Source organism: Seriola dumerili, unplaced genomic scaffold (assembly GCF_002260705.1).
Source record: "Seriola dumerili isolate Sdu_G_001 unplaced genomic scaffold, Sdu_1.0 BDQW01000116.1, whole genome shotgun sequence".
In the NCBI taxonomy this organism is placed as follows: domain Eukaryota; kingdom Metazoa; phylum Chordata; class Actinopteri; order Carangiformes; family Carangidae; genus Seriola; species Seriola dumerili.
The window spans coordinates 1-24418 of record NW_019174371.1 but is presented as its reverse complement, the minus strand read 5'-3'; the positions used below and the strand labels follow the sequence as shown (position 1 = coordinate 24418).

Below are 24418 nucleotides of genomic sequence, written 5' to 3'. Positions count from 1 at the left end.
TGTTTTATTTTAGTTTTAGTGTAGTTTTAGTTTTAGTTTATTTAGTTTATTTAGTCACCGACGAGGGAAAGAAGGAAGAGCGGAACCGTCGTTAGCTAATCTTTCATGTCATCCAGTCGGGCTTGTTTCAGCGTTGCACAGGTCATCTGTCAGAACGCAGGGGTGCTAGATCAACGGGGCTTTTTCTATGTGGTTTGTTTATCATTTGTTTAGCGCTTTTGACGGAGCGTAATGAGCTTGTTTGAATAGTTTGAATAAAGAAAACAAAGCGTCATGTCACAACAGGAGCTTCTCCTGGACTCGGCGCCGAGCGGCGCGAAGGAGAGCAGGGGCAGAAGCCGACTCGGTCTCATCGTCACCGGGGTGATGGGAGGGTCGCTGGTCGCCCTGTACGCGGTGGCCGCCCCTTTTGTTGCCCCTGCCCTGAGAAAAATCTGCCTCCCGTTTGTCCCAGCGACCACAGCTCAGGTGGAGAATGTCCTCAACGTGCTGCGGGCCAGATCAGGGAGCCTGGTGGACATTGGGAGTGGAGATGGGAGGATAGTAAGTGTGTCGAGAGGCTTAAAAATGTTTGTGCCCCAACACAGTATAAATGTCAAATATAGTAATTTCAGTTGCACATTTTGGAATAGATAAGTGTAAGGTCTTGGTTCAAACCTGCCATGCAAACAAAAGTCTGCGAAAGACTGAGTCCCATTCAGGTCCAGTGTTGCTGCTCTGACCTCTGACCTCCTCAAGGAACAATAAAGTTGCACTGTTTCACTGATACTGAACTGCTATTAAAAAGTCAGCGTCTCTGTTGTGCTAGAATTAATGATATTGCAGAAGCATTAGGGATCCTGTTGCTCTTTGTCACATTAATTGAACCTCTTTTCTATTTCTATAATTTCTATACATCTTATTCATCTCACCTCTTGTTGAAAAGGCATTTTCTCGTCTTATGTTATTAACAACAACATAACAAGCCATATCATATTCATGCATTTAAAAAAAAAAAAAAAGCATCACTTAACACAAATTCAAACTTAAGGAACAGAAAACCTAAGTGGGGGGAAACATCCAACCGCTGCTACAGTTGCTATAGATACATAGCTGCTGATAAATTGCATTTCCCTTTGTCTTCCTTCCTCTTGAAGGTGATTGCAGCAGCCAAGCATGGGTTCAAGGCGTCGGGCTTTGAGCTGAACCCCTGGCTGGTGTGGTATTCTCGCTACAAGGCCTGGAGAGAGGGAGTCCATTGCTCCACCTCCTTCCACATCTCTGACTTGTGGAAGGTCAGTTATACTTGATTACTATAATAAAGTGTGGAGGATAGTATTCTGGAAATCACCTGTGACTCAGTCTTTGGGAACTTGTCTTTTTCTTGTTACAGACATCAGGTATTACTCAGTGTAAGAAAATGAAACGAGTGTCTTTTCACTGTGTCATGCCCATTATTTCTGATTCTTTTGCCAGGTCAGTTTTGGTCAGTACTCCAATGTTGTCATTTTTGGAGTCCCTCAAATGGTGAGTTTTTTATGTTTGTCCTACAGCAGTTTAATTTTAATCATTGTATTTTAATAGTTAATTAATTATCCATTCTTGGTGAGAAATAGTACCATTCAGAATTCCAAAATATTACCAACATGATATCCTAATTGTTTCCATCTGTATCTGCAGATGGACCAGCTGGAGCTGAAGCTGGCGAGGGAGTTGCCAAGAACAGCCAAGGTGGTGGCCTGCCGCTTCCCCTTCCCTACCTGGGTCCCTGAGGAGACAGCTGGGGAGGGCATAGACACTGTATGGGTGTACGATGCTGAGACGTTTAAATCACAGCTGCAACAAGGAATGACAAGAAAGACAATGCCAGAACAAGAGGACACGCCAGATACACACACATAAGTGCAGAAACTCAGATTTTATTAAGTTGTCATCAGGCTTTGTAATCCTTTGATTAACTGTTTTTTCTGTTTTGTTTTGTTTTTTTTAATCCATGCAATTTCTACTCCAGGATAGACTGATAAAAGACTGAAACTCTTCTTTAAAATCCTCTTTTCATCAGTGTCTAAGGTAGATAAGATTTAACCGAAAAAAGTTGGAAACTTGCAAACTCATGCTGAAAGTGGGCTGATCAATCAGTCTGTATTTGACACTCGTGATGCTCAACACCAGACATGGGGTCAAAGAGATTGCAAATGGTGATGGCTTGAGAAAAGTCCTTCCCGGGAAAAGTGGTACTGGTCATGAATGATTGCATTGCATCACTTGATTGTGTCAAGGAAGTTGCAGTGCATTTTGCTGTTTATACTATGTATGAAATCACTTTATCATTTCTTGACAGACAAAGGTTTTTTGCCAAGAGGCTGGTAAATGTAACAGGCTTGTCTAATAGGAGATTGTTCACCACAATATTTTGAACAGGAAACCACTGTTCCGTGTCCTGTTTTTAGGTTTGTGTATTTATTAATAAATACAACATGGAACTCCTCAAGCTGACTGGTTTCTCTTTGGTGCCATCTAGTGGTGAAAACACCGCACAATCACATGTTGCATTGAGAATGTCCTGACCGCCCGCTGATGTAGTATGAATTGAAAATGCTTTTGTTTAAAATTTCAGATCTAACGGTCACGTCAAAGATAATCGGAGCTTGAACTAAACACTAACTTCAAATGTTCACAAGTAGAGAGTTAGCGGTTCTGCCTTGATACTGACTGACTATCCTGACTACTGTGGAGCAGGGCTGCTTTAGCAGCCAGTCAAGATGGACACCGCTGAGGAAGGTAGCTAATATTAAAACCTTATTGCCCTAATTGTTAGCGTTAACTAGTAAAACCGCTTATACTAACAATGTCTGTATCAGATCTGATCATGTTCTTAACTTCTCTCGCTGACAGCGTCCGCTTTTACATTTTCTTGGACTCTGACCAAGGTTCACCAGAATTAAAGAAACCGTTAGCCAATTAGCTGGCTTGCTAACTAGCATTAGCTCACGTCCTTTAGCTATCAGCCGTTGTAAATAAAAAAAAGCAACGCGAGGTTTCTGTTGTCTTGCTTTCATAAACACTATTACGTCTACCTTAAGTGAGCTGTGTAAATTCCAAAGACGGACATGTCACATTAGAAGCATACGTAACCAAGCTAATTATCTAGTTACAAGCTAGTGTTGAATAAGTTTAATGCAATCGTTTTCATAACATTACGTTGAGTATAAATAACTAGCTAATGTTACGTTGACCGGTCAGTGCTGCCAGTTGACAAGGCTTGTTTACTGCGTTACAGCGAGTTATAACAAAGACAAAATATCCTTAATGAGACTAGCATCTTTAACATACTCTCTACTCTTGTTATTGACATTATTACTCGTACTAGCGTTAATGTAACGTTAGACGACTGCCCCAACACATGTTTCTCTGAGCGCTGTTTATGCTGCGGGAAAGAAACTGGCCTTTAGCTTAGTGTTCAGGTGTCTCAAATTGTGATATTCTTGTTAATATTTTGAATGTAGCAGAAAGTTTATATATGAAGTCAGTCACCAATAAGTACTCTGGGTTTCCTAACTGTTATTCTATTGTATCCTGGGCTAATTATAGTTATTTTGGTCATCCAGTGACAGGTAATCCAAAGATTACAGTTTGTCATACAGGCAGAATATGACCTGCGCTTTTCTGCACACAGGAGACACATACTCCTGCTAAATCAAATGTGCCACAATTTGAAATTTGGAAAAATCTCAGTGTTAATGTTTTTGCTGGAAGCCTGCATGTTGTTTTCATTTTTCAACATTCAGCATTATATTTAAGGTGTGTCAGGAGTGTGGATCAACCTGACCTGTTGATGAAATGTTTAGAAAAGCAAAGTGCCAAGTTAAAAGAAATACCATGGCTTCAGAAAGTATTCCAACCCTCTCACTTTTTGCATACTTGTAAATTGAATTTTAAATGAATAAACTTGCATTTTTTTGCACATCTTCACTCAATAATCCATAATGACAAAGTGAAAACATGTTTTTAGAAGACTTTGCACATTTTTAAGGAGGAAGATGACCAAGAACCCAACAGTTATTTTAACAGAGCTTCAGAAGTCTTTTGTCGAGATGGGAGAACCTGCCAGAAGGATGACCATCTCTGCATCATGCTATGTGGGTTCTTCTGAGTGGCAGGGACAGGGAGATGGGTCAGTATTGAGGGAAGGATGAATGCAGCCAAATACAGAAAGGTCCTTGAGGTAAACTTGATCCAGAGTGCATGTGACCCAAAAAGTGGGGCGATGGTTCACCTTTTGCCATGACAATGGCCCAAAAGCACTCAGCTAAGACAACAGTAGTGTGGCTTCAGGACAAGCCTCTGACTTGGCCCGTGAGTGGCCAGCTGAAGCCCAGACTTAAACTCCACAGAACATCTGTGCAGAGGCCTGAAGATGGCAGTTTACAGACGCTTCACATACAGTCTGACAGAGCCTGAGAGGATCTGCCAGGAAGAATGGGATAAACTGCTCAAATCCAGATCTGCAAAGCTTGTAGAGACTTTCCCAAGAAGACTCAAAGCTGTAGCTGCTGCCTAAGAGGCTTCTACAAAATATTGAATTGAGGGTCTGAATACTAACAGATATTTCAGTTTTTAATTTTTAATACATTTGCGAAATTCTATAAACATGTTTCCGCTTTGTCATTTTGAGTTATTGAGTGCAGACCGATGGGCAAAAATGTTAATTTAAAATTAAATCTAAAACACAATAAAATGTGTAAAAAGAGAAAAGGTCTGAATACTTTCTGAAGCCACGGTATATCCTGAAAATATATTTTGCTAAATTATGTTATTGTGTGCCCACTGTGCAGCGGACATCTGCAGGGTCTGTCGGTCGGAGGGGACCCAGGACAAGCCGCTCTACCACCCCTGTGTCTGCACAGGCAGCATCAAGTTCATCCATCAGGAATGGTATGTTCAATGGCCAAGTTGTTATGATGTAAAATATGTATGTTTCCATTATTTTCTCCGGCCTTCCCCTTTAGAATTCTAGCTTTATGGTTAAAGTTAGGATGGCACCTGTCTATCTCTTCAGTGTATTTGCTTTCACAGATGTTGAAATGTGTTTGGGAAGAGTTGTCAGGGGATGTTAGAAATGAACAGGGATTGTAAAGAAGAGATTCCTTTACATCAATGTCACTGAATATAGTTTAAGTAATTACACACCTGACAAACAATATCAACAGTTAGACACAAACTGAAAGGGGAAATATTTTTGAGAAAGGAAACATTCACTTTTCAGTTGTGATCATGGAAAAGTTGTGTGATTTTACTGCAGGGCCAAAGTGCAAGTGATGTAAAGTTTCTATAGGATAAAAAAGGGGGAAACTCACACGTTGTGTGTTTGTTTCCGCAGCCTACTGCAGTGGTTGAAACACAGCAGAAAAGAATACTGTGAATTATGCAAACATAGATTTGCATTTACACCAAGTAAGTTGTTTTTTTCTTCATATTAAGCATGTGTGAAATTGTTACGAGCTCCTCTAAGTAACTAATTATCAGTATCTCACTTCCTGTCTTTTTGTCAGTCTACTCTCCAGACATGCCATCTCGCTTGCCTGTCCAGGATATCTTTGCGGGGCTGGTCACCAGTATTGGAACAGCCATTAGATACTGGTTCCACTACACACTGGTGGCCTTTGCCTGGCTAGGCGTGGTGCCTCTCACAGCATGTAAGTCCCATCATTCCATTGTAATAACCAAACAAAAGGAGATTTAATCAGCAGTTTTCCTATTGTCACCACATATTGTATTCATTCCCCAACGTCCAACAGAGTTTAGGCAAAAACGAAAGAGAAAACGAATGTTCAGCGGTATTTTACATGTTTAAAAGAACTTGAGCTCAATATAACAAATAAATAAGGTCATTCATCCTAGCGCGCAACAACAAATTAACTCACATGTTTTAAGCTACAAATGACTGCTATTACTCAAGTGGAACTAAGCTTTCATTGTGCTTACTGGCCAAGAATATTGCTCGCCAACCTTTTCAGTTGTTAAGGGATGCAGTGTTTCAACATTCAGTAGTTCAACATAGTCTGAAACTAAACTCTAGTCTGAGTCTAAACTTTTGAGCTCACCTGCTAAAAAAAAAACCAAAAACTTGGACTTGCCTCAAAAATGTCTTCCAGTAAAAATAAATTCACTTTTAAATAAAGTATAACAACTCAATCTGTTTTTGGTGGAAGGCTCTTGTATCTCAGGCACTATGATTCACTTGTGCTGTAAATAAATGCTTTAATTCAGCTTGACGTCTAGTAATATTCCCATGAAAGTTACAGATTTGAAGCGTAGTTTTTAGTTCAGCTTTAGTTTCACACTTGTTGTCGGTTGAAGAATACGTTCTCACAATGTTGTTGTTGATGTAACCGTTTCCTGTGTTGCTTTCCTGACAGGTCGTATCTACAAGTGTTTATTTACCGGCTCTGTGAGCTCTCTCCTTACCCTGCCATTAGATATGCTTTCAACGTAAGTTTGTTTTTGGGTTTTCTTCTCTCTCACTGTTCCTATATATTGCAGGTCTTTGTGTTCTCTGTATCTTATTCACTGGAGTTGTCTAAATAAATCCACAAATATAGTTAATGTCTGATTGATGATTACAGGCTGGTTATTCACATTAGCTCCTACCGACCATCTTTCACCTTTTTCTTTCCCTTTATTCAGCTGTGTATCAAAGTTATGTTTGAAATTATTGTAAAAATATAGTAAATCTATGTTGTGTCCTCTGTTCTCACAGACAAAACCTGCTTGCAGACTGTCTCCAGGGTTGTTTTGTGGTCACTTGCACGCTGTGCGCCTTCATCAGCCTGGTGTGGCTCAGAGAGCAGATTGTCCACGGTGGCGCCCCTCAGTGGTTAGAGCAGAATCAACCCCCTTTGGTTCCCAACCAGCCCAACGGCCCTGCACCAGCTAATGACGTGAGCTCACTCTATGCTTTATGCTTTAAACACATACTATGTTCCTTTTTCTAGCTGCACATAGAGCAGCACAGGTAGCGTATTGGACCACCGGTGCACTCTGGCACAGTTGGCACATTGACAGGTTCATATCTGTAAAAGATAAGCTAATTGAGTCTATAATTTTACTACAGAATTTACTTAAGGCATTCAATTTTAGTTTGATTAATGACTCTTCAGGCTTATTTAAAATGAGACTATTTTATTATCACACAAAGTTTGATTAAAAGCCACTTTTTTGATTTAGTTGAAAAATAATTAAAGCAAGTTTAACTGTCTCCTGCACTTTGCCAGTTTTCTGTGCGAGGTCACTTTTGTTTTTTTTGCCTGCGTGCTCTGGCCTGTTAAGTTTTCTGATGGAGAATGTGCTCGCCAAGCTAGCAATCACATTTGTCTGTGTTTTCACCAAATTAGTAAAGCAGTGCTCGCCAGATAATGTCACTCTTCTGCTGTTATTGGTAAGAAGCAATACGCTGTAGGAAGAAGTGACTGGCTGTCGCTGATGGGTTTTTTATTTCCCATGTTGTAACCGTCAAGCTGTCCTTGATAACTGCCAAATCCAAAACTGAGTACGGTTAATGAGCAAATAAGAGCTCAAATATTAACTCATGTAACTAACTAGTTGCTCATTATGATTCTGCAGGTTCCAGGTGGTAACGCCGCAGCCAACGGCCAGGCGGCTGCAGACGCCGCTGCAGCCCAGCAGCCTGCAGACCCCGCGGCAGACGGCCTGGCTCCTGCCCACCCACATGAAGCTGGCGACCAGGGAGACGAGGCGGAACTTGATGATGAAGAAGATGACGACGGGGAGGAAGACGAGGAGGAGGAGGAGGACGAGGAAGGCAGGGAAGAGGATGCTGCTGATGCCAATAATGGAGGACAAGGTTAGTGTGAGCATAAGAACACACAACTTTTAAGATAGTGGTTTTCAATTTCATTTAGATAAGTGTCTTTTAAATGACTCTCTATTGCCAAATGAGGCAGCATTATATAGACGTCCTCGCATTTTGTCGTTTTTATGAACTGAGTGTCTGGAGTGACTCACTCGCAAAATCACAAGGGACAAGAGTGACTAACACAAAGTTATTGACGTGTGTGAGACACTTATTGAAATGAAAATCTTCAAAATTGCCACTTTAAAGATTGAGTACTTTGCAAAGGTTTTTTTATGAACTGGTGTTTTCATTCTTCTATAATGGGATGCATGAACTTTAACCTTAGCAAGGAGCAGCAACCCTACGTGGTGACGGAGCTACAGAGGAATGTTGTAGGTGTTCTTACTGTTTGTCGATTCTCCTTTTTGCAGAAGATTTGAACTGGAACGCTCTGGAGTGGGACCGTGCAGCAGAGGAACTGACCTGGGAAAGGGTGGGAATCTTTTTCTGTATGTTTCCTGCCCCATTAAGGGCTGTGATGTAGCCGGGACATGAAACTAAAAAAGCAAAGTGTGAGGAGGGGGGCAGGTAGTTGGCAGAAATATCTCTCTGAGTTCTTGTTGTTTGTGAGTGACCTTCTTCTTCGTGTTGCTAGGAAGTTTTAAATGTATTAACAGCAGCAGCGTCTATCGTAAAAAAGGTCGTACATGTTCAGTTAGATGTATCATAAGGGATGATTGACACTGTCCTCTTTATGTCTCAGATGCTGGGGCTGGATGGCTCTCTAGTTTTCTTGGTAAGTGCGCGCTCTTTCTCCTGGAGTCTGCATTAAAGGCTGTTCTGCTATATTTCAACCTGGTGTATTTCCCATTAATGTGACCTGACTTTGAACTCATCACCTCCAGCGTAGAGAGTCACGGAAACGAGGACTTGTGCAAAACATTATTCATTGGCTCAAGTTGCACAAGCCTCTTGCAGCTTTCCAAGTGAACGTGGGAACACCTGCACACCTGCTTACTTGTGCACTTATCCAATCAGCTGATCATGTGGCAGCAGCTCAATGCATAAAATTATAAGAAACACGCCAGGCTGGATGGAATTATTATGCGATGATGTAATAAATCCATAATCTTCACTGCAACTGCAGCTAGACGTTGTGTAATATGTGTGTGTGTGTCTTCTGTAGGAACATGTCTTCTGGGTGGTGTCTCTCAACACACTCTTCATCCTCGTCTTTGGTAAGTTAAACCTGTGACGTAGTGATGACGTACACACAGTCATTATCTTTGAGAGATGATCAAGCTTTCTGTATATTATGATTCCAGGGGTTTACCCTTATTTAAGAAGTTTATTTTCACTGTAGTTCAGTGATGGAAAGACAGTCGGTGTAATAACGCTCCACCACACTGTCAGTTCCACCCTGACCTCCCTGTATTTCCCTTCAGCTTTCTGTCCGTATCACATCGGCCATTTCTCAGTGGTTGGCCTGGGCTTTGAAGACCATGTAAGTGCACAGCGATGCATGAGGAAACACTTTGTATTTGTATTTTCCATACAGTGATTGAATTTATTTGATATTATATTTTGTTTGCAGGTCAAAGCTTCACACTTTGACGGCCTCATCACCACCATCCTGGGCTACATCCTCCTGGCCGGAGCGCTCATGGTCTGCCACGTATCCTCTGCATTGATCAAGTTACCTCACATGTATGAAATTACCCACAATATGTCTTGATACGTAGTGGTTTACTGTGGTTGTGTTTCAGCTGTTCCAGGGTAATTTGTGGTTTGTTTTTGGTTTGTTTCGTGCACAAATATATTTCCCAAATCAAGGCCACCACTTTGTTCTTAATGAAAATGTAAGTTGTTTATATGTTAGAAATGCTAAATTGATAAGTTAAAACACCGACTGGGTATTATTGATCTCACAGTTTGTGTCGGTCCTTAACTGTGCCTCCTTTAGGCGCTGGCTTCACTAGTGAAGTTCCAGCGGTCCAGACGCCTCCTGGGCGTCTGCTACATCGTTGTCAAGGTAAATTAGAGACACACGACTGGAGTGTTTCCCAAAATCTATCTCGTGTTTGTTTTTATCAGACTGTCGACTCTCTGCTGAAACTGTAATTAGCAAAAAATTATGGTTACAGAAGAAAATTTTGAAAATGGAAACTAAATGGGATTTGTATTTTTGTCACAGGTGTCCCTGCTGGTCGTCATGGAGATAGGCTTGTTTCCACTGATTTGTGGTTGGTGGCTCGACATTTGCTCGCTGGTAAGACTATTATGCAGAGTATACTCAACTGATCCTGTTGATACAGTCTAACCAAACAGATTAAATGCACTGCACACAGATTTGATGAACATTCAGTTCGGAGAAGAAAAACAAAAATCTCAGTATCTACATTCATCGAACCAAATCCTAAAAATGAGATTTTTAAGGAGGTTTTTGTCATTAGTGTTAAAACACAAACAAAAAGCCTGTCCCTTTGTTCATCGCAGGAGATGTTTGATGCCACCCTGAAGGACAGGGAGCAGAGCTTTGACTCCGCCCCTGGTACCACCATGTTCCTCCACTGGCTGGTCGGCATGGTCTACGTCTTCTACTTTGCCTCTTTCATCCTTCTGCTCAGAGAGGTAACGTGGAGGACTCCAGCCAGTCACAATCACATACTGTGATCTCACAAACCACTCATAATACTCTCAAATGTCTAACCTGTGGATGTGTGTTCGTGCACAGGTGCTCCGGCCAGGTGTGCTCTGGTTCCTGAGGAACCTGAACGATCCAGACTTCAACCCAGTCCAAGAGATGATCCACCTGCCCATCTACAGACACCTGCGGAGGTTTATTCTCTCTGTGGTCAGTCAAGCTTCCTCCTCTTCTGCTTTCCATCGAGCCTAATCTTCAGATTCACCATTGTCATCTTAAGTAACACAGATTTTGTTGAGATAAAGAATAGTCAGGTGGAGAGAGAGAGAAAAATATCAAGAATCATGAAAACAGTCTAAATGGATACAAGTGCATATAAACTGCAGAAGCATATTTTGGGGCTATAAATGGTCAGCTCACCTAAATTTACTAAAAGTCTGGTTTACTTGTGATGATACCCAGCCCTGCAGATTGTTCTGTTTTCATGTGCGCAGGTTTTAGAAATATCCATCTTTGAGATTTCTGTCTCCATCCCAGCACAATGGAGGTGATGAAATTTAATTTGTGCTGCTCAAAGCTTTGAAAAATGATCTTTTAAAAAATTAAATTGGCAATAAAAGTGAGAGAAACTGTATCCCATTTCAAACTCTGGATATCCACATGAACTGATTTCTTTGGAACGACTTTCCATTCGAGGAGTAGTCTGTAAATATATTTGACGGTTTGTTTGTGGCTTACGCAGCGTAATGAAGTACTTCTGTAAAGACGTTATATATAATATGAGTGAACTGACCCTTTGACCAAATGAGTGTCTCTTACAATAAAACATGGGGAATATTGATCTTGATTATTGATGATTATTACCGAAGTTGAATCTACTGCATATTGTTTTCAGCACTGAAATGTATACTGTAACTTTGTATATTGCACTGTAAAATTTTATGTGTGTGTGTGTGTGTGTGTGTGTGTGTGTGTGTGTGTGTGTTTGTGTGTATTTCCAGGTGGTGTTTGGTTCCATCGTTTTGCTGATGCTTTGGCTTCCTATTAGAATCATTAAACTGCTCTTCCCAACCTTCCTTCCCTACAACGTCATGCTCTACAGGTACATGACAGCACATCAAATTGACGTTTAATTCTGTCTGTGTGTGTGGAAGTTAGAGGTGATATAGTCTGTTCAAACATACACCAACATAAGATGCCGCCAGAGAACCAGAGCTGCCATTTCTAATGCCTCGGATGGTTCGTTATAAACTGAATTGTGTGAATTGTGTCAAGCTGTGGTTTACTTGCTGTCACTGCAGCGATGCCCCAGTTAGCGAGCTGTCGTTGGAGCTGCTGTTGCTTCAAGTCGTGCTGCCGGCGTTGTTGGAGCAGGGTCACACTCGGCAGTGGCTCAAACGGCTCGTCCACGCCTGGACATTCACAGCGGGATACATGCTGTGAGCTTCACACACACACACACACACAGTCTGCAATTTTATTTGTAAAAGGAACAGCGTTATCTTTGTAAAATTAGCGCAGTGTTCATATGACGTGGCGAGAAGAACCTGAAATCATAATTGTCTCTCTGTGTCTTATTACAATGAATGTGAAGTGACATAATGATAAAGTAAAAAAGTAATCGCCCCACAGTGACCTTCACTCTTACCTGCTCGGGGACCACGAAGACGATGACAACCAACCAAACAACAATCCTCCCGGTCGCCATAACAACAACCGGATCCCCGGGCTGGGGGAGGGGCTTCACGCCGCCCATCAGGCTATCCTGCAGCAGGGCGGTCCAGTGGGTTTCCAGCCGTACCACCGGCCTGTCAACTTTCCCCTCAAGGTGACCGACGGCGTTCTGGTCCTTCGTATCATATTGTCACTGTGCTGCTGTTCATATATCTGATTCTTCTAAATCTCTTGTCTGTGTTTGCTTGTTCAGATCGTTCTGTTGGTTGTCTTCATGTGTGTGACGCTGCTGCTGGCCAGTCTGATCTGCCTCACGCTGCCGGGTAAGTTGTGGCTGCAAGCAGGTGCTGCTCTGCTCTCGCTCGTTCCTCCCAACCTCCGCTCTTACCCGTCCTCCTCTTCCTCCTCTCCCAGTGTGCGTGGGTCGCTGGCTCATGTCTTTCTGGATGGGCAGCGCCATGGTTCACGAGCTGTACACAGCGGCCAGCGGCCTATACGTCTGCTGGCTGTCCATCCGAGCCGCCACCGTGCTGCTGTCCTGGATGCCACAGGGCCGGACTGTCATCCTGCTCAAAGTCCACGAGTGGACGCTCATGGTAACACGGGTGTCCCTGTAGTCTTCTGGCCAATGCCAAAAATGAAGCTCGTACTGTGATGTGTGATAAACTGCTGTATTTTGATTGGCTGTCCTGTTGAAAACAGATCCTGAAGACCATCGTGGTGGCCGTCCTGTTAGCCGGGGTGATACCTCTGCTGTTGGGTCTGCTGTTTGAGCTGATCATCGTCGCTCCTCTCAGAGTCCCACTGGACCAGACACCACTCTTCTATCCCTGGCAGGTAGGACCATGGAGTGTGTGCGTGTGTGTGTGTGTCTGTGTGTGTGTGTGTGTGTGTGTCTGTGTAATCATAAATCGGAGTATTTTGCTGCATGTGTTGTCAGTAGGACTGGGTATCAAACCTTGATACTGTTTTGGTACCGACTAATTAGTGAAAACCCAAACGTCCGATGTCAAGTCAGTGAGTTTTAGAATGTTTTATTTTTCTTGTTAATGCTGTTTGTGGTTAGAAGATATTTAACATCTGAGACCTTTGGCTTGTTTCTTTAAATGAAAAAAACTGTTGAGTAGAGAAACACAACATCATTAACGGATCATTAACAGAAAGTTATGTGAGGAAAAACAACTGCTTTGCTTTATCACAAAACTCATGTCTAATGACACTAATGTCTCAAGGACATGAAAAATAGGTTTTGCAGAAACCTGATGCTGATACTAAAGGGTTGCTGATGTTTTGAGACACGCCCGTCGTTGTGTCTCGGTTGTTAATTGGCTGACGTCTGTGTGGCAGGACTGGGCGCTCGGCGTGCTCCATGCTAAAATCATCGCCGCCATCACGCTGATGGGGCCTCAGTGGTGGCTCAAAACCGTCATCGAGCAGGTCAGTGACACATCTCTCGACCTCATAGGATCGCTGTCATTAAATACATTGTGGAAGTAAGGAAGTATATATGTTTATGATCCAAGTACAGTGAAACATGTTTGTCACATAGGAGCATATTCAGATAACTAATCCACATTTTCTTGGGGGGGGGGGGGGTTTGTTACAAAGGACAGAAAGCTGCTACTGGAATGTAAAATAATGAAGTAAAATAAAGCAGTCGGTGTCTTCCCTCTCGCTGCTGTAGGTGTATGCCAACGGAATCCGAAACATCGACCTCTATTTCATCTTGCGAAGGCTGGCTGCTCCAGTCATCTGCGTCCTGCTGCTGTCTCTCTGTGTGCCCTACACCATCTCTAAAGGAATTACACCTCTGCTTGGTAAGTCTTCATGCATGGTTATGTGTCTGGGGTGAGCGAGGATTTTTCTGGTACCTTAACACGCCTTAACAAGCATCGGTTTTCAATGTAGCAGAGGAAAAGAGGACGGATTCACCTCTCCTCCTTTTTCCCTCTTGTCCCCTTTCACTTCTCCAGTTTTCTCATCCATCAGCTTCTCTCTGTGAGGAGGGTCAAGGAAAAGCCTAATGAAGAATAATACCTCTCGGTTTTTATTCTCCCGACTCAAGGATTTTAATATTCATTAGAGTGATGCTGACACACCAGAAAAAAACAGCATTTGTTTGACTTTGCAAATAATACTTATCTCCATTTGTTCTATTTTAGCTGCAGGTTTTTACCCCCGACAACAGCTTCCTTTCCAAAATGCAATATCTCTTCTATTATCTACAAAATCCATTATGAGTTCTTTATACTTTGTGAACTGGTTGTTTTCGAGTTGCAACAAGCAATGATTTAAAGGAGCTATTTGCAAGTTTTGCTATTGCTACGTAGCCGCCGCCGTTATGTTGTTTTGCAAACAGACTAAATTAGAGACTGTAGCAGATGAGACTCAGACAGAGGTAACAGACACTCAGATATCATCAGGCCACAGCACAGCATACTAATTTGGATACAGGGCTCATCTGAGGAGTGCTTTTTATGCAAAGCCTACCCAAGGCACCAATTTTACTTTGTTTTTGATGCTGACTCGAGCAACACTTGCATTTAAACAACTAGTCAATTAAGATTTGCCAGCCCCCTGTGGAAACGAGGATTTCAGTCATTGTGCAAGTCAACGTGCAACTGATTGTTTTTGTCTTTGATTCGCTCTGCTCCCTCAACTCTGCTCTCTCTACTGTCCCGTTAAATTAAAGTTATTAGCTTTCTGTCGTCCTCTTGCTGCCTCCCCGTCCACTCGTTGTCTGTCAGTTCCTAGAGACGGGACATCACAGTCACGCACTCAGTAAGAGGAGTTATTGTTCCAGTGTTTATTCCGTTTTCTCTTTCCTCCCTTCACCTCCTCCTCCCCTCCCTCCCTCCATCCCTCCCTCCCTCCCTCCGCAGGTGTGCAGCCAGAGATGCAGACGCTGGTGGAGAGGAGGATCTATCCGTTCCTGCTGATGGTGGTCATACTGTTGGCCATTCTGTCCTTCCAGATACGACAGTTCAAGCGCTTATACGAACACATCAAAAATGACAAGTCAGTGCGTCACTAAACTCCTTCTAACTAACACAAGCAAGCAAGTTTGTTTTTATTCTACTTTTTTAAAAGATGCCAAATATTCTCAAAATACTGTTGTGAAATTTTGTGTTATTTCATTTCTAAACAAAAACTTCTATAATGTTACGACCTGTAGCCTAAACAGTTGATCTATTGAGAGTCAGCTTTAACTGTAGTTGGGGGGGGATGCTACTGACGTACTAAACAGAAAAAGCTAGTAGTAATATACATAGATGAAATCCCCTGCAGGGGTTGAGTCTTGAGTTTATCTTGCAACATATATTGTCATATAGTGAATTTTGAGGAAAATCACTTTCTTAGGAATTGCAGAAAAATCTTTGCTAATGTTGACAAATCAAGATGCAGTGATTCATCACACTGACGCAGAAACTATATACAAATAAGTCTAACATGGAGCAGTCCTAGTTCCAGCTCCATTTTTTGGCATTTTAACCACCGGGAAAGTGCAGGATATGTTCTGTGATGAACCGGGATATCAAGCAGGACGAAGCCAAAAGAGAGTCTCCAGTGGTGCATGGGACAGTTGAAGGGGAGGCAAAGACACTGCGTGACCTGAATTTGAGCCAAAGTCGTGCTCCTTCTCTGAGTCACGGCTCGAGTCAAGTCTTAACACGGACATTAAAACGCCTGTTGGTATCACTGAGTGTGACTTGCACTTCCAGAGGATATCGTTAACTCTGATGTCCATCATGAGTAAATATCCATAAATCCATTTAGGAAAGAGACGCTCCAGAAGTTGCCTGAGAATCATTTCCTTCAGTGTACAAGTGATCCGGTGATAGTTGTCTGTACACCCATGGCTATAGTGCAGATAGTAACTGCTAATAGCTAATCCAGCATATTTTTAATGATGCCAGTTTGCCAATATGGCGCCAAAAAAAAAAATCATGATATTTGTTCCTGAATAGGCCTGTTTATTGGCGTTAACATGTTTCCATCTATCAGCAAAAACATTTGTCACACTGAGCTTCATAAATCCAATCTGAGTTTTCTCTGTCGTCCATCCTGAGATATTAAAGGAATAGCTATTTTGATGATAATAATATAGCGAAACGTCTGAGGGTTGACCATGATGCACATAATTTACCTTTAACCGGCACAATACAAAAAGAATGACACATGAACATGGAGTACTACAAACTACCGAATTGCTGAAACAGTTTTTTCCTGATTCTCTTCCCAGATACTTAGTTGGACAGAGACTTGTGAATTACGAACGCAAGACGGGCAGGAGCATGTCCACCTCCTCCTACAGCACCTCCTCGTAGACCTGACCCTTGATGTGGGATCGGTGGAGCTGACTCACTCTGCGCAGCACTGGGGAGCTAACACCGGCTCCTGTGGTGAAACCTTTTTGTTTCCTCTCTGCTCGGCTGTCAACTTCACACACAATCTATAAACATTTGACTGCACGCTGGTTATTCTTATTCACCGACATCTACTGCAATCACAGGGTCGGAGACGAGGGCCTCGAGGAGTGAAAACAAAAGAGTCTCGACTCAATTTCTGAACCAGGTTGTTATCCAACCTGTAAAAACCTGCCAGTGTGACAGAACAACAACTCTTCTGGCTGGTCATCCTGTCTAATGTGTTTTTGTCTTCACCGCAGCTGACATTTAAATTGTAAAGGTTTGAGATGAAGTCGGGTCGGTTGAGCATAGCTTTTACCTCAGATTGTGCTTGTGTTGAATTGAATATTGTTTTGGTCACACTGAGCGTCTCTTACGGGACATTTTCTGAACTGCAGGGGAGATATTTGAACTATAATGGGGACGCCTTTAGTGGTTCTGTTCCAACGGTAGATTTGTCTCTAAAGGCACCCGTCATCAGATTGAGGTCGTCAGTGACGAGGAGGGACATACATGATGTAGCAATGTGATTGTATATTTTTCTTTTTTTTTTTAGATGTTTTTATTAGATGTGTTTTCATTGAGTCTTTCTTTTTTCTTTTTTTTTTCTTCTTTTTTTTACATTTCTGGAGTGAGCTGTTAGATAATCCTTTGAGGATTTCTCTGAACTTAACATTTTAGAAAAAGAAGAAGAAAGTGACATTTTAGACAGGCTTCTGCTTAAGATGTTTTCCTGTGAATTGCCAAACAGTCGTGGCGGAGTACTTCCCTCCTGAGCTTTCCGTTGGTTACGGACACTTTAAAACACTAAAATCCATCTTCAGGAGGGGAGTTTATTCACCTGAAAACAGCCCATAAAAAAAAACTGGAAAAGCGGCGATTCAGAAATTCAGAATGTGCTTGTGTAAAACCCTGAATATTTTATAGAAATATTTATTCTCGAAGAATTTAAAAACAAAATATTTTGAGCCGAACTGGTCGTCAGTGGCTTGTAGTGCTGCTAATCAGCTGTTCAGACTCTTACCTGCCTCTTACCAACTCTAAATGACAAAACACTGAATTGAATCATTTGAACAAAGTGTCTCATCTGACTGAAATGCAGGGTTTCCTCCAGGAAGTGGATGTGGCTGCTGTTTACGTTTTTGTGTTTGTCACTTTCTAAAAAGTTATTTTTTGTTTGTTTTTTTGCTGTCGCCTGCAAAGCTCAACCAGTCAGGTCGTGATGACAGTGTAACAGTTGCCTACCTAAATACATGGCCTTCGTAGTGTGATATAGTGCGTGTAGAGGCAGTTGCACCAGCTCTCCGAAAGTTCAAACTTATCCTTCTAAATTATCACTGTATTAGAATGGGTTGCACCACTCAAACTAATTCTTGTGAATTGTTATGTAAAAATTGCCAGGTGTGAACTGTTGCGTAGCTACAGCTAATTAATACTAACTCTGAAACTCATATTTTTCCTTTTGTGCAGTATTAAATGAAACAAGGTCAGACCTACATCTGCAGTTAAATTAAACATAGATTGACCCCAAAACTGTTTTTAGCAGTTATGCTAAAGCTATGCCACAGTGACTTCCTTCTTACATAGCTGATTGAAAGTTACTGTTAAGCTGATTTAAAGTGAGTTTTAAAAAAAGAGTGTTTTTAGTGTGGGTCAAGCACCCAGAATACTGGTTCCTACATTTCCCATAATGCAATGTTTTTAATTAGAGCCTCCCTGCCTGTTGAATATAATTTGTAACTTGTAGTGCAGACTCTGATTTTCGAGCCTCACTCTGACATCATGAGGGTAATCATCATATATTCTGCCCCTTTAAAGCAATAAACAGGCAGCAAGAAAAGAAAAATTATTTTAGAAATAACAAAAAAAAGAAAACAAAATGAGTGCCAACATGTTGCATGTGTGAAGTTTTTTAAATGTAAAATCACGTGTTCACAGAAAACATCTGTACCCCGACACGAACACTCGTCCTCTGCAGTTTAGATACTTAAATCTCTTCACATCATTTAAATGACTGAACACCAGCGCAGCTTCGACCCCGTGTGGTTATGTGTAGTTTAGTGTCAGAAAACTTTCCCCACGCTGGTCACAGCAGTTTAGCTTCTCTCCGGCGTGGATACACCAGTGGACGTCGTTCACACTCAGACTCCTGTGTGAATTTGTGTCTGTTCTTGTTACTGAACTGAAACATTTCCTCACATTTCTGTCTTCAGTCAGATCTGGCTCTGTTTGTCGTCTGTGAGTTCAGGCGCAGGAGCCAATGACCCGCTGTCTGTTCTTCTTCTTCTTCTTCTTCTCCCCCTGTGAATCAGCACGTTGATGTGATTATATTATTGAATTTGCTGCTCTGCTCTTTAAAGGAGGCTTTTTACGTTTCAATTAATTCAACGCCACTCAAAAGGTTACGTTTCACATATGAAGAGTAAATGCTGCACATGGCGGACAGGAGTTTAGTTAGGTCAGTTGTGGAGACGCGGGGACATCAAGAGGTGACACACTCTTGTGATGTCGATACTGATACTGGCACTGACAAGACTCTGCTTCTGGATCCAACAGGATTCTCCTTCTTTGATCCCTGACTGACTGTCGTGTGGCTCCATGTGGGAGCTGAGTAGGTAGCTGCACCCTGAGACACTCACTTTCATCTGTTTTTCTTCTTTCTTTTTTAACTTTTTTTTTGTAAGCAGTGAGTTTGCTAGTTCTGGCTTTTGTATCTTCAGGTCTTTCTAAGGATAAGAAGTAGCAGGGTAGCACAAGGAGCTCTTATCGGCCATGAGTGCGGGTTACTGTCTCAGCTCACTGTGGTAATGAAGGGATGGGAGATGCATTGTCGCATCGTTTGTTTGTGTTGGCTCTTGACCGCGTCCTCTTATTTCTCTTCTCTCGAAACATCTCAGACCAGGTTCGCCTCAAATGTCTTGCAGTTATGTTGAAGGGAGGAATTACGCAATCTTCCCCTTACAGACGAAAGGTTGATTTTATGAACAATAAAACAAACTCTTCCTCGGTTTAATTATGTTTGTGGTTTTGCAGCTACAGCTTTATCTGGTCTGGTAAGACCAGTAGCTAAGAGGCTAATGTGAGCAAACTTCAGTTTGATGTTGTTGTGTCACTGACATTATTACTAAGACAGGAGACTTGTTCGTTGTTATCCACTTGGTGTCCCATTCATTTCTTTCTCAGTTAGATTGTCTACTCATGTCTTTAAAGCTGTTGGGAGGTTTTGGAAATGGAAGGATATGTCATGTGCCATTAACCTGTAATTTCCACTTCTGGCCACAGACTTACAGGTTTGGTACTGACTCTGGTGATTGACCTGATATTCTAAGAGTAAACGGCCACCTGAACTGACTCTGTGGCAGCGTCAAGTCACAAACATGTATTAACAAAATATCCACAAGTTGTAATTTAAACATTCAGTAAATATGTTGTTTACAAATCAACAAGCTTTCAGGATTACAATAAACAAGAACAGCAAAAAAATGTTACAAACACATTTTGTGAATATGTTTGTGATTTGCTTGTTGAGGCTTAGGTGAGAACATTGCTACCACTGTCATATCTGTATGATGAATATTAGACCAGAGCCAGGAGATGGTTAGCTTAGCTTAGCATAAAAACTGGAACAGGGGAAACAGCTACCCTGGCTCTGTCTGTAGGTTAAAGTTGTTTTCTGGTTTTATATGTACAAAAAAACAAATTGTATAAACATGAGTCTGTAGTTTCACACGGGTTATATACTGGAACTGTTTCTTGGCTGGGTGCAGTGACTCTCCGCTGTTTGTCTGGCAACCTCAAGCGACGACAAAGTGTTCTCATGTAACTCTCGGCAAAGCGGATCGTACATATCGGACATATTTCCCAAAATGCGGTGATGATGTAAAAAGCCTCCAGGTGTTGCACTCGCTACAGAACAAAACCACTACGGTTAAAGATGTAAAAAAAAGGCGTTTGAACCTCTGAAAAAACTAGAAGCTGTTAGAATATTTATGACTGAAACAAGTCCTGTTCTTTAAAACTGCTTCTTGCTGCCAGTGAAAACTGAATCACATTCTGTGATGGGGAGATTTTAGATGTTCTTTTGTTTTTTTTTCTTTTTAACAGTCATAGAGGGATATTTTTTTTTTTTTGTCATTCAAATGTTTTAATGTGCTGCACTTTATTACACAGTTTGCAATCATTTCACAATCCATTGTAACACAGTCAACATCGGCGGGTTAGTGTGTTTTTATTTTCCCTTCACTGAGACGGAGAGATGTCAATATTTCACTGTGGTGACTGCACAATGGGTTTTACTTACAAGATGAATTCAAGTCGAGCATTTGTTTGTTTTTTTGACACTGCATTTGTGTTAGAAGTGTTGTTTTGGAGTTTGGTAAATATAAACTGCTTTTCTATTGATATGGATTGTGAATAACATTAACTCTAGTGCTGACAGCTGTAGTGCTGCTGTGTGGAATGCTCACATTATATATATATATATATATATATATATATATAATGCTATGAAGTGACCTTTTAGTATCTTCTTGAACTCAGCTGGACACTTCCAATTTTGGTCTTGAATTTCAATTTCTAGAAGCAAATGATTTCTATTTTTATATGTGCAAAAAGCAGTGGCATGTACTGTAACATAAAGGTATACTTTAAGGTCTATTAATTGTTGGTTCAGTAATATGAAACAATAATAAATCGTTGAAATGAATTCTTTGAGTGCTGTTTCTTAACAATATGGTTTTCAAACAAATGTTCATGTTTGTGTATTTTTGACTTGAAGCTGTGGTTGGAGGAAAAAAAATCCTGCATCACAATCTTTTTTTTTCTAGACTTTTCTCTAATCTTTAATTTTTTTTCTTTGATAATTACTGAATAATTTAACGTCCGCACAAATTAAAAATAAACATGCATTTGTATCATGTGTGCGTTTCTTGGTAACGTCTTATTCAGGCAGAAGTACTTCACTTGTTTGTGAGGGAGCCGTTTGTGGGGGGGACCCGTAAGCTTATGAATAAAGGGATAGCAGAGAAAATCTACCTCTCTACACACGTCTCTACAGCTGCAGATCTCAGCGCTCTGTCTTACGACGAGACGTAACCAAAATTACTGTAGAAGGTTAACCAGAATTTTCTCTGAAATAAGTTGAAACTGACAAAAGTAATTGGCATTCACTATTCTCTGTTCCATACGCAGTAGAACAGACGTGATGCTTTTGAGTTTTTGATATAACATTTGTAATAAATATAACAAATGAAAATGACATGGACAAAAGTATTGGGACCCTGAACCTAATATTTTGTAGCACAGTTTCCTGCATCTTTCTTCTGCTCTCAGTTCAGTCCTGAATGTTCAATCGTTATTATTAAAATAAAAAGTACGTTATTTGGCCTCCATGTTGTTATGGGGTTGGATGTGGGCCACCAAGATTTTTTAGATTTTCAAGTGGGCCATGAGTTGAAAAAGGTCGGGGACCACTGCTCTATATATCTACAGCAGATTCAGTGGCTGAACAGATTGAGTGTAGACACTCCCTCCCCTATTTCAAGATCTGAAGCTAGAAACTAGAAACTGATCACCTTTATTTATATTTAATGTGTGTCTGTGACTGTCATTTAAAGCAGCCCGGCTCTGAATTGGGATAATGTCTGGTGGTGCGGGAAAGCGTAACTCTAGGAAACAGGATGTGGGGTTATCCCTGCTGAATCCAATTACTCTTCAGCTAATGCACAGTCTTAACAGTTTTGGAAGCCAAGTGCAGATTAGGAGCATATGTAGCGGAAACAAGATTTCTGCTGTCAAACTAAATCTGATTTTTCCAACCTGTGGTTCATTTTTCACAAGCACAATGAGATCAACCTTTTCATAGCAATCAAATCATGGAGTAAGTGCCTGTGATGTGTCCCTCCTTAAGGATCTCTGAGGAGATTAGTGCTGTGTCACAAAGGGTTTTGTTCCTTCCTCTACTCTATTGTAAAACCAGACTTCAGAGGAAAAACAAGTGTAAATTCTACACTGTATTTCTCAAGCACAGATTACTACTTTGCATAAGAAATTTCAGACCTGGATCAAAGAGAATTTAAATAAATATTTTACCGCCTTAAAAGCACCAGTGAAGTGCCGTTTATTACACAGAATGGTGTAATGTGTTTCAGGAAGGGCAGGATTTAACAGCTAGAGATTAGTGTTTCTGCTTTTGAAAACATGTTGGCTCAGTGGAGAGCTACGTCCTCATGTGGCAAACCTTACCTGTTCAAGACAGCCGGAAAAAAACAAACACTTGGAATGAATTGCAAACTGTCTGACACAGATGCTTGGGTTGATGCTCAAGTCATGACAATATGAACTACATGTATGAACTGGTCACAGGAATTCAAAACTACTGTGGTAAATCTCAACATTTTGGATGAATGCAAGTTACATGTTTGGACACAAACACAGCAGGGTTCGAATTATGGGCTATTAGGAGGGCTGACCCCGACTGATTACTTTGACCACCCCAAATAAGGTTAAAACAACAGTTGTGGATGAACGCTAATGTTAGCTACCTTCTAACTATAGCCTTAAGTTACAGTTAAGCTAACTAATGTTAGCTAGTTTCTCACTTTAGCCTTAAGTATCAGTTTAGCTAACTAATGTTAGCTAGTGTGCCCTTTCATTTCCAATATTGGCTTGTCATTTCAATATAAAATGTGATATATAATCTAATTTTACCAAACACTGGTGCTCAGTCATGAGCAGTGATCAGAGATGTGGTTTGACATCAAAATAAAGTTTATTATTTATTTGGTGTGGTGGTTTAATTAGTATTTTAACCTTTTATAATAGGCACCCTCTTTCTCAGGAATTTACCTGTTGTTTCTCAGCATTTTACCTGCTGGGTAACTGAACAAAATACATGTGTGCCAAACACCTCAGTTCACTGAAGCATGTGCCTGCGCTGTACTGGGTTCCCTGATTGTCGCTGTACACTCTGAAAAATAGGATGTGGAAATTGAAATGTTAAAAACAACTGAGTAATTATGAAATTTGAAGTAGCAAATTACAAGTGGTCGGTTTTAAAAATATAGGAGTTCANTATATGTATATGTATATGTATATGTATATGTATATGTATATGTATATGTATATAGTCAGAGGATTAACAAAGATCTACATGAGTAACAATTTCATGGCAGTCCATCTCGCATCACTACAGGAAGTAGTGAAGAAGAAGTCAAGTCAGAAGATGACCAAAGTCAGTAGTATCCTCTGGAGAACATTAATGTCTGTGCAAAGTTTGATGTCAATCTGTCTAATAATTTTTATGATATTTTATTCTGGACCAACATGTAAGATGTGGGACTAACAGAGTAAACATTTTTTTTTATACTATGACATTTTTGTGCCTTACTGTACTATGACATTTTTGTGCCTTACTATACTATTATGTTTTATGCCTTACTATGCTTTGAGGTTTTTATGACTGACTAAACTATGACATTTTATGCCTTGCTATACTATGACATTTTTAATGCCTTACAATACTATTATGTTTTATGCCTTACTATACAATAATGTTTTATGCCTTACTATACTATGATGTTTTTATGATTTTTTATGCCTTACTATACTATGACATTTTTATGATTTTTTATGCCTTACTATACTATGACTTTTTATGACCATTTATGCCTTATTATACTATGACATTTTTATGACATTTTTATGCCTTACTATACTATGATATTTTATGCGTTCTATACTATGACATTTTTATGACTTTTTATGCGTTATTATACTATGACGATTTTATGCCTTTTTATTCCTTATTATACTATGACGATTTTATGGCTTACTGTACTATGACATTTTTATGACATT

The 24418-nt window shown here is 40.8% G+C and overlaps 2 protein-coding genes across 2 annotated transcripts; both read left to right on the top strand.

Moving 5' to 3' along the window:
* Positions 1–151: 151 nt before the first annotated feature.
* Positions 152–2470, top strand: LOC111223836 (protein FAM173B-like). The gene is made up of 4 exons (XM_022748122.1): positions 152–543; positions 1137–1274; positions 1456–1506; positions 1660–2470. Exons 1-4 carry the CDS (start codon positions 274–276, stop codon positions 1879–1881), a joined length of 681 nt encoding a protein of 226 aa, XP_022603843.1. The 5' UTR covers positions 152–273; the 3' UTR covers positions 1882–2470.
* Positions 2471–2718: 248 nt separating this feature from the next.
* On the top strand, positions 2719–17078 carry LOC111223793 (E3 ubiquitin-protein ligase MARCH6-like). The gene is made up of 26 exons (XM_022748066.1): positions 2719–2760; positions 4815–4914; positions 5360–5433; positions 5532–5675; positions 6399–6471; positions 6740–6920; positions 7603–7843; positions 8266–8327; positions 8598–8630; positions 9021–9072; positions 9280–9338; positions 9429–9509; positions 9798–9866; positions 10029–10103; positions 10331–10465; positions 10569–10688; positions 11480–11580; positions 11780–11917; positions 12111–12306; positions 12406–12475; positions 12567–12748; positions 12855–12989; positions 13500–13589; positions 13837–13969; positions 15035–15170; positions 16396–17078. Exons 1-26 carry the CDS (start codon positions 2742–2744, stop codon positions 16478–16480), a joined length of 2784 nt encoding a protein of 927 aa, XP_022603787.1. The 5' UTR covers positions 2719–2741; the 3' UTR covers positions 16481–17078.
* The last annotated feature ends 7340 nt before the right edge of the window (positions 17079–24418 follow it).

Bases quoted from the DNA above. Each gene is read 5' to 3' on its own strand.
- LOC111223836 (XM_022748122.1), top strand. From the start codon at position 274: ATGTCACAACAGGAGCTTCTCCTGGACTCGGCGCCGAGCGGCGCGAAG. The intron at 544-1,136 runs GTAAGTGTGTCG...TTCCTCTTGAAG, and splicing joins GGAGTGGAGATGGGAGGATA to GTGATTGCAGCAGCCAAGCA. The intron at 1,275-1,455 runs GTCAGTTATACT...TTCTTTTGCCAG, and splicing joins ACATCTCTGACTTGTGGAAG to GTCAGTTTTGGTCAGTACTC.
- LOC111223793 (XM_022748066.1), top strand. The intron at 4,915-5,359 runs GTATGTTCAATG...TTGTTTCCGCAG, and splicing joins AAGTTCATCCATCAGGAATG to CCTACTGCAGTGGTTGAAAC. The intron at 10,104-10,330 runs GTAAGACTATTA...TGTTCATCGCAG, and splicing joins GGCTCGACATTTGCTCGCTG to GAGATGTTTGATGCCACCCT.